Raw genomic sequence first — 13,362 nt, 5'->3', positions numbered from 1 at the left:
GAGGCAGAACTGGAAGGAGGAGACAGGCAGGGGGCAGGTGAGGAGTTACAGGAGGCAGGGTGGGGACCCAGGCACTGGGTATGGAGTGTAAGCTGCGGGTTTCTGAGACAGTGTCTGTGAGTCTCACCACTCTGACTACTAAGTACCGGAGAAGACTCCGGCCTGGCCTGCGGGTGCCTCCGTCCCCACCGTCACACGCTGCCCGTCATTGGCTGGCAAAGGCAGTCCAGGGAAAGAATAAGGAAGGCCCTAACTTCTATCTTTAGGTTCGTTGGCAACTCATGAAAAGGACTGATTCTGGAGTCACAAAGAACTTGGTCTGAGCCCTCAATGTGCAGACAGCCAGGGTGTGACCTTGGGAACACCCCCAGCCATTCTGAGTCTCATGTGTTCACCTGCATGGCAGGGGGAATGCACCTTCTTCAAGTCAGGCAAGCAGAGAGTCCCTCACAGTCCTTTATCAGAATTAACAAGAAAAAAGGAGCCAGGGGCCCCGCAGTTCCACTCTCAGCTCTTACCCGTCGGAAACGGTGAGGCCGTGGCAGGTGAGGAAGTCGGTCGCCTCTTCACAGTCTCTGAACAGCAGCATGCGTACCACGCCATCCAGGGGAAAGACGGTGGCTCGCTGTGTGCTCACCGTGTACGCGAAGTTGAGCGCCCGGAGAGCATCCTTGCGGATCTGAAAGGAGGAGCCAGATCACTGCAGTCTCAGAGGAAGGCCCAGTCAGACACTTGCAGTCAGCCCATGACCACAGACATGGCCAGCATGGGGGGCATGGGCTCCTCCTGGGCTGAGTCCACCTGAAGGAGCTTTGGCAACATGAAACCCCAGCTTAGAGATCGTAGGCGTTCTGCTCGGGGCAATGCTCAGGAATGCGTGCCAAGCAAACACTCTCATAGAGAAGGATGGCTTGTGAAAGTTTTATTTATAAGAGAAATCATGAAACAACCTGTCCACCAATAAGGCCAGGTGAAGTCAGCTGTGCAGCATCCACATGATAAAATGCCAGGAAGGTGCTACAGAGGACCCCAGAGACCATGGAATGCCAGCAGGAAACCAACCCCGTGGAATGACATATAATAGTTGGAGACAACTGTTCATGGCATTCTAACAAGAGCCTTAAAAAAAAAAAAGACAGAGGCCAGGTGCAGTGGCTCACACTTGTAATCCCAGCACTTTGGGAGGCCAAGGTGGCAGGATCGCTTGAGCCCAGGAGTTCAAGACCAGCCTGGGCAACATAGCTACATCCTATTCTCTACAAAAAAAAAAAAAAAAATGGTTTAATCAGTGGGGCTTGGTGGCATGCACCCGTGGTTCCAGCGACATCGGAGGCTGAAGTGGGAGACCTGCTTGAGCCCAAAAGGCTGAGGCTGCAGTGAGCCTTGATCATACCACTGCACTCCAGCCTAGGTGACAGAGTGAGAACCAGTCTCTTAAAAAAAAAGACAATGGGGCTGGGTGCGGTGGCTCATGCCTATAATCCCAGCACTTTGGGAGGCCAAGGTAGGCGAGTCACTTGAAGCCAGGAGTTTGAGACCAGCCTGGCCAACATGGTGAAACCGCGTCTCTCCTAAAAATACAAAAATTAGCTGGGTATGGTGGTAGGCACCTGTGATACCAGCTACTAGGGAGGCTGAGGCAGGAGAATCGCTTCAACCCGGGAGGTGGAGGTTGCAGTGAGCCGAGATCACACCACTGCACTCCAGCCTGGGTGACAGAATGAGACTCCATCTCAAAAAATTAAATAAATAAAAATAAAATTAAAAATAGACAAAGGAAAAACATGAAAATGCTAAGAAAAATTATGCTTGAGTGCTGGGACTTTGGTGCCTAAGCTGTTAGTCCTCTTCCAACGTTCTTGAATTCAACCAACATTGATCGAGCATTTGCTCTGTGCCTGGCACCGTTTTTAACACTGAGAGTTCAACAGTGAACAAAAACAAAATCCCCGTCCCCACGTAGCTGACGTGCCAGGGGAAAGACCAATGCAACAGAAAACGAACTCATCAAACACACAGAATGGTGATTCAGTGTGGCAGATGGGCAGGGAGAACAGGGAACACTGGTGGGGGCCCTGCTGAGGGCGGCAGCCAAGCCTCACCTGGCCTCAGGGAGGTGGAGACAGCGCCGTGCGGCTATGCGAGTGCAGAACAGCAGTGGGAGCAGCAAGCACAAAGCCCCCGAGCAGGAGTGCACGGGGTTGCGGGGACAGGAGGCTGCCTCTGTGCGCCACTGCTGGTGAACAGTTTTTCTAAAGAAAAATACCTCAATATCTCTTTTGTTTAAAGTTATTAAAAATGGCCAGGCAAGGTGGTTCACGCCTGCAATCCCAGCACTTTGGGAGGCCAAGGCGGGTGGATCACCTGAGGCTAGCAGTTCAAGATCAGCCTGGCCAACATGGCAAAATCCCGTCTCTACTAAGTTAGCTGGGCGTGGTGGTGGGCTCCTGTAATTCCAGCTACTCAGGAGGGAGGCTTAGGCAGGAGAATCGCTTGAACCCAGGAGGTGGAGGTTGCAGTGAGTAGAGATCGCGCCACTGCACTCCACCCTAGGCAACAGAGCGAGACTCCATCTCTAAATAAATAAAATTTAAAATGGTCAACATTCTACTAACACTCAATCATCATGTATACAATATTAACTATACTTTTTTAATTTTTATTTATTTATTTATTTTGAGAGAGAGAGGGTCTCTGTCACCCAGGCTGGAGAGTGCAGATCTTGGCTCACTACAGCCTCAACTTCCCGGGCTCAAATGATCCTCCCACCTCAGCCTCCCAAATAGCTGGGACTACAGGAGCATCCCACCACACCTGCCTGGCTGTTGTTTTTTTTTTTTTTTAGTAAATAAAAAAAAGCCCAGGCTGTTCTTGAACTCCTGAGCTCAAACAATTCTCCCACCTCAGTCTCCCAAGGTGGCAGGATGACAGGTGTGAATCAAAGCACTCAGTCAAAATTAACTACAAGTGGCAAGTTGTGGAAACCCTTTTCCTTTACTCCAGAGTATCATTTCTGTTTGGAAACCTGCAGATCTGACAACAAGGAGCAAACCTGCAAAAGACCCTCTAACCGTGACATGACTGTGGATTTAGTCACTGTTTACAGGAGGCCCTGATATGTGACCAAAGAAATGACCTGGAGCCACAGACTGACCTAGGCAGGTCCTGAGATCTCCCAGGCAGCATCCTCCCCACGCAGTGATCACTACGGGCTTGTGGCAAGGAATCCAGGCAGCCTCGTTGACGCCGCTGCCGGAATGGGCAGCAGAGTGCGTGCGAGGTAAGGTGGCACTCTGTACGGTGGGCCGTGGTCCTGGTCACATCACACTGAACGCAATCATGCAGGGCCTAGAACAGCAGGTGCCATGGGGGCTGCTCTGTCCTCATCCCCAAGTCCCATGGAACTGGAATAAAAGAACTGACTGGAAACCCCAGACACAGAATTTACTCTGCGCAAACCTCAGGGGAGGGACTGGCCTTCCCATTGCTTCTGCAACCCTAGCACGCGGCAAAGCAGACACTGAGGCACCCACTAAAGGAACTTAGCGCCATCAGCCTCACTCCAGAAACTTCAATTTAAAACACAAAGCATTTCAAAGTCAGGGACTGTGTGCGTATGAACCATTTCAAAGTCAGGGACTGTGTGCATATGATATGAGATTTTTGCTTTTCAGTTAGTTTTCATGGATGATGACAGTGCTGAATTCCTTTTTTTTTTTTTTCCTCTTTTTTTTTGAGATGGAGTCTCGCTCTGTCGCCCAGGCTGGAGTGCAGTGGCCGGATCTCAGCTCACTGCAAGTTCCGCCTCCCGGGTTCACGCCATTCTCCTGCCTCAGCCTCCTGAGTAGCTGGGACTACAGGCGCCCGCCACCTCGCCCGGCTAGTTTTCTGTAATTTTTTTTAGTAGAGACGGGGATTCACTGTGTTCGCCAGGATGGTCTCGATCTCCTGACCTCGTCTCGGCCTCCCAAAGTGCTGGGATTACAGGCTTGCGCCACCGCGCCCGGCCTACAGTGCTGAATTCATACTGTGTTTCACTAAAGAGATTTTTCTCATTTGAACCATAGAACAGTGTTTTCCATTTCACAGCCTTTCCGGATGGAAACCAACGGCGATAACCCCTATAAAACAGGGCAACACCAGTAACCCCTTCGTGGGGCTGCTGCCAGGGAGACACGTCATCAGCCTGAGGCCTGCTCTGAAAAGCCTGGAACAGGAAAGCACTCGAACAGCACAAGAACCACCCGCTGTCCTGCTCTGAAAAGCCTGGAACAGGAAAGCACTCGAACAGCACAAGAACCACCCGCTGTCTTCCAACTCTGCAAGCTCAGCTCGTTTACTCACCTGACTGAAGTAACAGTGTAAAAGACAAGCATTCAGGTAAGAAGCTGACTGGACCAGTTTGAAAAATCTCACAAAATTATTACTGTTCAATGCGGCAAAAGCCTGAACAGCAAATTTCACCTCGGAGGAGTTTCTAACAGCAGGATGGAACTGTTGTACTTCTCTGTTAATTAAAGGAGAGAAAATGGGTTGGAATGTTAATTTTAATAAGACAAAATTTTCATAAAGATAGATCTGATAAATAAAAATTTCACTGGCCAGATGCAGTGGCTCATGCCTGTAATCCCAAAACGTGGGGAGGCCAAGGTGGGAGGATCGTTTGAGCCCAGGAGGTTGAGGCTGCAGTGAGCTGTGATCGCATCACTGTACTCCAGCCTGGGTGACAGAGCAAGACCGTTTCAAGTAATAACGATACTGGATTTCAACCATACTGAGAAGGAGGGTCTTACTGGTAAAATGTGCCGTTAAATTCAGTTTACTAACTTCAAAGCTACCACACTTGGGCTGGTTTGACAAAGGTTTCTTTCAAAACAATAATGAATAAACAAATTCAAAAAGCAATTTAGGCATCAGTTATCAAAAAGTTAAAGTAATGCCAATCGACTGTCAACTGTGCTGGGTGGTGAAGTCTAAAAAACAGAAAACTTAACACTTTTTGTTTAGAAATGAACTGATTTTGACTGAATTATTCGTGATGAAGAAATGCTTGTCGTGTAGAAAAAGACAATATAGCAATCTTTCATAACCAGTTTTGTTTTTTTTTTTTGAGACAGAGTCTTGCTCTATCGCCCAGGCTGGAGTGCAGTGGCACAATCACAGTTCACTGCAGCCTCAACCTCCTGGCCTCAAGCAATCCTCTCATCTAGGCCTCCCAACATGCTGTGATAACAGGCCATGGGCCACCACACCTGGTCTTTCTTTTTTTTTTAAAGAGATAGGGTCTTGCTTTGTCACCCAGACTGGAGTGCAGTGGCATGATCACAGCTTACTGCAGCCTTGACCTCCTGGGCTCAAGGGATCCTCCCACCTCAGCCTCCCCAGTAGCTGGAACTACATGAGCACATCACCACACCTGGTGTTTTTGTTGTTTTTGTTTTTGTTTTGTAGAAGGGTCTCACCATGTTGCCCACGCTATACAAGGCTTAATTTTAAAATTTAAAATCAGCCAGCACGGAGGCTCATACCTGTAATCCCAGCACTTTGGGAGGCTGAGGCAGGTGGATCACCTGAGGTCAGGAGTTCCAGACCAGCCTGGCCAACATGGCAAAACCCTGTCTCTACTAAAAATACAAAAAATCTGGCCAGGCGCGGTGGCTCACGCCTGTAATCCCAACACTTTGGGAGGCCGAGGTGGGCGGATCACGAGGTCAGGAGATCGAGGCCATCCTGGCTAATATGGTGAAACCCCGTCTCTACTAAAACTACAAAAAATTAGCCAGGTGTGGTGGCGGGCGCCTGTAGTCCCAGCTACTCCAGAGGCTGAGGCAGGAGAATGGCGTGAACCCGGGAGGCGGAGCTTGCAGTGAGCTGAGATTGCGCCACTGCACTCAAGCCTGGACAACAGAGCAAGACTCCATATCAAAAAAAAAAAAAAATTAGGTGGGAGTGGTGGTATGTGCCTGTAATCCCAGCTACTCGTGAGACTGAGGCAAGAAAATCGCTTGAACCCGGGAGGCGGAGGCTATAGCAAGCCGAGATCACACTACTGTACTCCAGCCTGGGCAACAGAGCAGGACTCGGTCTCAAAAATAAAATAAAATAAAATAAAAATTTAAAATCAATCACACATCTAGATATTCTGCCACACAGTTCTTGAGGAAAATACGAAACTAAAAAAAAAGAGGTCCACCATTGATAGGGGAATCTCAGAACTAAAGGGAACACTGGCCACCATCAAGCTCGGCTTAACACCACCACAAGCAGAGCGCCAGAGAGCTCGCCAGTAAGTGTCTAATCATGGCTCAGACCAGGGTTTTATATTCATTCATTCTCACTACCCCATTCTTAGCATTTTTTGTTTCACACAATTTTTTCCTCTCTTATTACTTAGATCTTTGACAAAACTACCTGGAAACAGGGAACTGCTGACAACCTGGAACTCCCTCTCCTGGTTCACTCACCTGTCTCATGAGGAGGATTCCTTCCTCATGTTCTCACTGGTGAGGAGAAACTATTCTCAGAAATGACCATGTGGGGCCTACGTCAGATGTGCTGGTCCCAGGGCACACCCCCATCACTCTTCCCCCAGCTCAGCTCAGCCGAATGCACAGCCAGACCGAGGTCCTCTACTATCATCCCAACATCTGCTAACCGAGAGAACGCCGCACTGCTGGCTACTGCCAATGCTGAAAGCTCTTCTCCTGTTTAAAGCCTGCCTTTTCAGCCACCTGAGGGCAACTTTTGGACGTGAAGATTCACCTTAGGATGTCTCCCTTGTTGAGACTGAGCAGAACATTGTAGCCCTGGAACTCCGCTTCGCTGGCACAGAAGACGCCCTTGTTTCTCAGGTCCTGGTACATCTCCTTCAGGCTCTGCAGGCACTTGGTCATGTTCTCATTATTGATCTTGGCATCAAAGGAGGACATGGGCTCCTCACACATGAAGTGGGCACAGTGGATGTGAAACCGGGTGCACTTCTCAATCAGGGACACCGTCAGGGGGTCGCAGAGGTGCTGCTGTGTGATATCCTGGCCACAGGCGAGGGGGAGGATCACACACACATTCCCATGCAAAGAGGCAACTGTGAGAAAGATCATGCTGCGACCTCAATTTCTCACATTTCAATTTGAAACAAAGCCCATGATGCACATCTTAATAGGACTTTGTAGTGACTTAAATAAAAGTCCTTGGGTTTTTTTTTTTTTTTTTTTTTGAGACAGACGCCAGGCTGGAGGCACAGTGGTGCCATCCTGGCTAACCACAACCTCCACCTCCTGGGTTCAAACAATTCTCCTGGCTCAGCCTCTCGAGTAGCTGGGATTACAGGCGTGTGCCACCACGCCAAGCTAATTTTTACGTTTTCAGTAGAGACGGGGTTTCACCATGTTGGCCAGGCTGGTCTCAAACTCCTGACCTCAGGTGATCCACCCACCTCGGCCTCCCAGAGTCCTGGGATTACAGGCCTGAGCCACCGCACCCAGCCCACAAAAGTACATTTTTGTTACAGATAAAATATGTAACAGAGTAAAATAAAAATAACTATCAGTTTGACTTTGGAATTTGCATGCATTTTTTAGCGTCCAGGTTGGAGGCAGCCAATACCTTCCGTATGCCACGCGTGCGGTTCCACACGAAGTCGTACCAGTCGCGCAGGCTGCCCTCCTTCTGGTCCATGATCTGGGTCACCAGGTAGTCCATGGTCCTGCTGAGCACTGGCAAGGGCCGCAGCTCGTGGGGCAGGGGCTCCTCCTGATCCGCCGAGGACCGACTGTACTCTTTCACGGCTGCTGCATGGTCCACCTAGAGACATGATGCAGAGACAGGCTGCCCATGTGGCATACCTTGGGCCAGGCATAGTTATGCCTGAAAATGAGGGGGAAAATCACATACACACCCACACAAGATCAATATTTGAGAATGTATTTTTTCAACATAAAATTTCCGTTAAAAGGTGACAATCAAAATTCAAAGACAAATTGAGAAATGTGACTTTGGCAAATATGACAAGGAGTTAAGATACGAGCACGTCACGACGAACAGGAGGAATGTAAGTGAAGGCACATCTGCCAGGCTCCAAAGCAGAGAGACGGGACAGGAAAGGGCCTCCAGCATTTAAAAGGTCTCAGGTCTGCTCACACACCCCGTTAAGTCTACACAGACCAGAAGTGAAACAGAGACAGGCAGTGAGGACTGCTGAGGGCACAGCAGCAGGGGCCAGCTGCCCACCTGGGGCCAGGAGCTACATCTCCCACCTCAAAAGGAGGCCGAAGACGTGGCCAAAGGAAGAGGCAGAGACGTACACAGGACGAGCCCCTGGGCATTGCCCTCTCCTGGCGCAGGGGCCCTACAGTGACACAAGTTGCTGGGCTGGGGACCCCAAACCAGGCGAAGGGTGTATAAAGCCACCAGCCAGAAGTGGAGGAGGAGCCCACAAGCAAAATTCACAGAGTCCAAAAGGATCTATATTGGTGCAGCTTTCTAGGGAACTAATTTGGGAAGATTGATAATGTTCAGGAAAGGTCATACCCTCTGATGCAGTAATTTAATTCTTAGAATCTGAAGAAAATAATCTAAATAGTAGAGAAGCATTACATATAAGATGCCAAACAATATTATTAATAGAACTAAAAATTTAGAAACAGCCTATCTACTAATGGTAAAAATGCAGTTTTGACAGAGCTACTAATAAAATAATATGCTGTCTTTTTTTTTTTTTTTTTTTTGAGACGGAGTCTGGCTCTGTCACCCGGGCTGGAGTGCAGTGGCCGGATCTCAGCTCACTGCAAGCTCCGCCTCCCGGGTTCACGCCATTCTCCTGCCTCAGCCTCCCGAGTAGCTGGGACTACAGGCGCCCGCCACCTCGCCTGGCTAATTTTTTGTATTTTTTAGTAGAGACGGGGTTTCACCGTGTTCGCCAGGATGGTCTCGATCTCCTGACCTAGTGATCCGCCCGTCTCGGCCTCCCAAAGTGCTGGGATTACAGGCTTGAGCCACCGCGCCCGGCCTATGCTGTCATTTTTAAATGCTCATAGTTTACCCTAACAAAGGAAAATGTTCATGACAAAATTTTTTTTTTTTTTTTTTTTTGAGATGGAGTTTCATTCTGTTGCCCAGGTTAGAGTGCAGTGGCACGATCTCAGCTCACTGCCAGCTCCACCTCCCGGGTTCACGCCATTCTGCTGCCTCAGCCTCCCAAGTAGCTGGGCCTACAGGCGCCCGCCACCACGCCCGACTAATTTTTTGTATTTTTAGTACACACAGGGTTTCACCGTGTCAGCCAGGATGGTCTCGATCTCTTGACCTTGTGATCCGCCCGCCTCGGCCTCCCAAAGTGCTGGGATTACAGGCGTGAGCCACCACGCCCAGCCTTGTGACATAATTTTAAGTGGAAAAAATACACATAAAATTGTATCTAGAGCATAACCTTGAATGTGTAAAACATAAGCATAGAAACAGATAGGAATAAGATTGTAAAAAGAAAAAAGTTAGCCGGATGTGGTGGCTCACGCCTGTAATCCCAGCACTTTGAGAGGCGGACGTGGGCAGATCACTTGAGCTTAGGAGTTTGGGACCAGCCTGGGCAAGACCCCATCGCTTCAAAAACTACGACGATAACTGGGCATGGTGGAGCATGCCTGCAATCCCAGCTACTCTGTAAGCTGAGTGAGATGATCACCTGAGCCTGGGAAGATGAGGCTGTAGTGAGCCATGACTGGACCACTGTGCTCCAGCTTAGGTGACAGAGTGAGACCCTGTCTCAAAAAAAAAAAAAAAAGAAAGAAAAACAACTTTATTTACAATAACTTGCATCTATACCTTATCATGTTATCATGTATAGGTACCAATTACAGAGTGAACATCTCACAATGCAAAACAGCTTAATATGATTGTTAATAGCCCCAATATCCAACACCCTCTAAAACAAACACCCAAATCAAGTAGGTACAGAAATGACAAAAGCAGCCCCATCCCCTGCACACCCTGCCCCCACTCCGCAGGGAGATGCAGGGCTCTACCTGGTCAGTCCCTGGGACCACTTCGAATACACTCAGCTGGCTACGCGTCTCCCGCATGTACCTCTCCTTCTCAGGACACATATCCAGGCAGGTCCCAACAAAAGTCCTCGCTTTGTCCAGGTCGGTTCTCTTCACCCGAGCTAAATGACGTCAAGTAAAAGGTAAGAATGTACCACATGGTTAGCACGAACCTACAGATGTGTATTCTCATAATGATAAAAAGAAATTAAAACACACACATGCATTACAAAAGAAAAGAAAAATATTTGTAGAACTCTGAGCCTCAGAGAAAGAGGACTTATGTTCTATTCTGCCAGGCAGTGGGACATCAAAACTCCTGAAGACCCGAGTCCACCTCTCCAACAGTCACAGAGCCTCACTGCAGATAAAAGCACGGGAGTGTCCTCACTTTCAGCCGGAGTTTTCTAACTCCTGTAATGACCTCAATGACAAAAAATCATGGTGCAGGATGTTTACTAAAAGGATTGACTTGTAACAACTGCAAATATTCAAAATATATTACTATTCTAAAACTCTGTCTCGGTATTCACCATGACTTTAATATAGGAATCATATAATGAAAGTTAACTGGGTTCTTACCTGAATAACTTCTATGATTACACTTAGAATTAAATAGTTACAAATGTAGCTTGCAAGTAAATGGAAATGCAACAACTTCACAACTAAAAATATATACTTGTTTTTATTTTGAAAAATTCTAATACCTGGGCTGGGCCTGGTGGCTCACGCCTGCAATCCCAGCACTTTGGAAGGCCAAGGCTGGCAGATCACCTGAGGTCAGGAGTTCGAGACCAGCCTGACCAACACAGAGAACCCCTATTTCTACTAAGAATACAAAAATTAGCCAGGCAGGGTGGCGCATGCCTGTAGTCCCAGCTACTCAGGAGGCTGAGGCAAGAGAATCACTTGAACCTGGGAGGCGGATATTGCAGTGAGCCAAGACTGCACCACTGCACTCCAGCATGGGTAACAGAGCAAGACTCCATTTCGAGGAAAAAAATTAAAAAAAGAAAAATTCTAACACCTAATAATTTCATTTGGAATATAAAAATCACTATCATCAATGATATGATGTATGATGGCAGTTTTTATTACTATGTATCACTATATTAAGGAAACATGGTGATTAATCGAAATATCCACAGCTTTTAAAAAAGGAAACTCCTATAGCTGAATTTTTTTTTTTTTTGAGATGGAGTCTCACTCTATTGCCCAGGCTAGACTGCAGTGGCGCAATCTTGGCTCACTGTAAGCTCCGCCTCATGGGTTCAAGCAGTTCTCCTGCCTCAGCCTCCCGAGTAGCTGGGATTACAGGCATGTGCCACCATTTTTCTATTTTTAGTAGATACCAGGTTGCTCCATGTTGGTCAGGCTGGTCTCGAACTCCTGACCTCAAGTGATCCACCAGCCTCGACCTCCCAAAGTGCTGGGATTACAGGCGTAAGCCACCACGTCCAGCATTTTTTTTTTTTTTTTTTGAGACAAAGTCTCATCCTGTCACTCAGGCTGGAGTGTAGTGGCACAATCTCGGCTCACTGTAACCTCTGCCTAGCCAGTTCAAGTGATTCTCCTGCCTCAGCCTCCCTAGTAGCTGGGACTACAGGTGTACACCACCGCACCCAGCTAATTTATTTATTTATTTATTTATTGTAAAGATGGGGGTTTTGCCATGTTGGCCAGGCTGGTCTTGAACTCATGACCTCAGGTGGTCTACATGCCTCGGCCTCCCAAAGTGCTGGGATTACAGGCGTGAGTCACCACACCCAGCTCGGCTGAAATTTAAGAGAATAAAATTGGCAAAGAGGAGCACCTGTGTTTTTTCCTTTTATTTTTGGTCCCTGCATATATTTTTAGTGTTAACAGAATACTTACTTTTTAATAGGTAATACATTCACACAGTTCAACATTGTAACAGTGTAAGGGTGCCCTGTCTGAGATGGAACACTCCGCCATAACCTCTGCCCTTCAGAATCCTCCTCCCTCTACAGACAGGAGTCCATTCTTTTGCATCCTCCCACTGCTATTTTATACATACATTAGCAAACATATTTGCACATATATGTACACATACACACAACACTCACTCCAAGAAGACTGGCAGACCATGAAGATCAGACACAGCACATCAGAGGCCCTGAGACTCAACAGCAATAGAGCCCAATGGAAAGGAGTTGCTCCTGCCCTGATGGCACCCAAGAAGACGACCTCACCAGGCCCTTAGAACCTCTGCCACCACATGCCATACCTTGCCGCATGATCCTGTCTCTCTGGTCAAGCAGGCGGTACTTCTCCTTGGACGTCTCAGCCACAGTGCCTATCAGGGTACTGAGGGACAGCACACATGGCCCGAGGCCCTCAGAGCCGTCAGAGGCTGAGTCAAAAGAGTCTCCCTCGAATTGGTGGGCCTTTAGAAGACTTGGCTTCTTCACTGGAGAGCTATAAAGTAAACACCACACTGAGGGCCCTCGTACCAGGAAGGCCTTCAGAGCATTTTCATTTCTGAACACGTCCCCTCATCTTTCAAGATTTTATGGTCATCTAAAGCTGAGAAACTACAAGCACTTATTGAGTTTTGATAAAGATGGTAATGAACACAAAACCGTTATTCACCTTATTCACTGACTTTAATATAATTTTGAAATATTTCATACTTTTGAAAAACAAAATAGCCTGGGCAACATAGGGAGACCCCATCTCTACAAAAATTTAAAAATCAGCCAGGCATGGTGGCATGTGCCTGTAGTCCCAGCTACTTGGGAGCCTGGGGTGAGAGGATTGCTTGAGCCTGGCAGGCAGAGGTTGCAGTGAGCTGAGATTGCACTGCTGCTCTCCAGTATGGGTTACAGTGTGAGGCTCCAAACTTACCACCCCCTACCCAAAAAAAGATAGGCACATTTAAACAGCTAAAAGGAGCATTTACTGATTCCTATCTCGAAGAAATGAAACTCAGCATGAAAAAAATCTTTAATATCAAGGAAATATTATGCCTACATGTTTTAAAACAGAAGTTTATTTTGGTAGGACATACTAAAAGGAATCAGGAATTCTCCCTCAGCTTCCCCATTTTCTAGCTTTCATCATTTTCTGAACTTGAATGTCAAAGATTATGTCAAACCAGCAACTAAACTGCTCATCACGAAATGGAAAGTGAGGAAAATACATTGGCCAAAAGATGAAAAGACGGAGACCTGTCAAAGTAGGTCTGGTGTGAAAAGGAAAAGCCTTTGAGAACAGAGTTCCCCAGACAGACAAGGTAGCCAGGGCAGTTCACATCACGTGCCGGCTAACACAACTAACACGGCCAACCGTGTCTGCTTCACTG

The 13,362-nt window shown here is 47.7% G+C and overlaps 1 protein-coding gene across 10 annotated transcripts in view; it reads right to left on the bottom strand.

Annotated features, from left to right (window-relative positions):
- The window catches only part of MCM3AP (minichromosome maintenance complex component 3 associated protein), a 53,002-nt gene that overhangs the window by 31,937 nt on the left and 7,703 nt on the right, over window positions 1–13,362 (bottom strand). For 6 of the 10 annotated variants that reach the window (XR_006696552.3, XR_012431847.1, XM_005548482.5 and 3 more), the window contains exons 6-11: window positions 12,286–12,476; window positions 10,020–10,159; window positions 7,606–7,803; window positions 6,763–7,031; window positions 4,345–4,507; window positions 519–679 (exon numbers count right to left, since the gene is read on the bottom strand). Coding sequence is in view for 8 of the 10 variants with exons in the window: in XM_005548482.5 (XP_005548539.3) it covers window positions 519–679; window positions 4,345–4,507; window positions 6,763–7,031; window positions 7,606–7,803; window positions 10,020–10,159; window positions 12,286–12,476 (1,122 nt within the window). In the remaining 2 variants the exon portion in view is untranslated. Of the gene's footprint in view, window positions 1–518; window positions 680–3,154; window positions 3,267–4,344; window positions 4,508–6,762; window positions 7,032–7,605; window positions 7,804–10,019; window positions 10,160–12,285; window positions 12,477–13,362 lie in introns of those variants that run through there. The other 4 variants (XM_074033838.1, XM_074033839.1, XM_045387798.3 and 1 more) reach the window with 4 other exon arrangements.

Source organism: Macaca fascicularis, chromosome 3 (genome assembly GCF_037993035.2).
Source record: "Macaca fascicularis isolate 582-1 chromosome 3, T2T-MFA8v1.1".
NCBI lineage: Eukaryota > Metazoa > Chordata > Mammalia > Primates > Cercopithecidae > Macaca > Macaca fascicularis.
The sequence above is the reverse complement of the archived record's forward strand: the minus strand, read 5'-3'. Positions and strand labels throughout refer to the sequence as shown.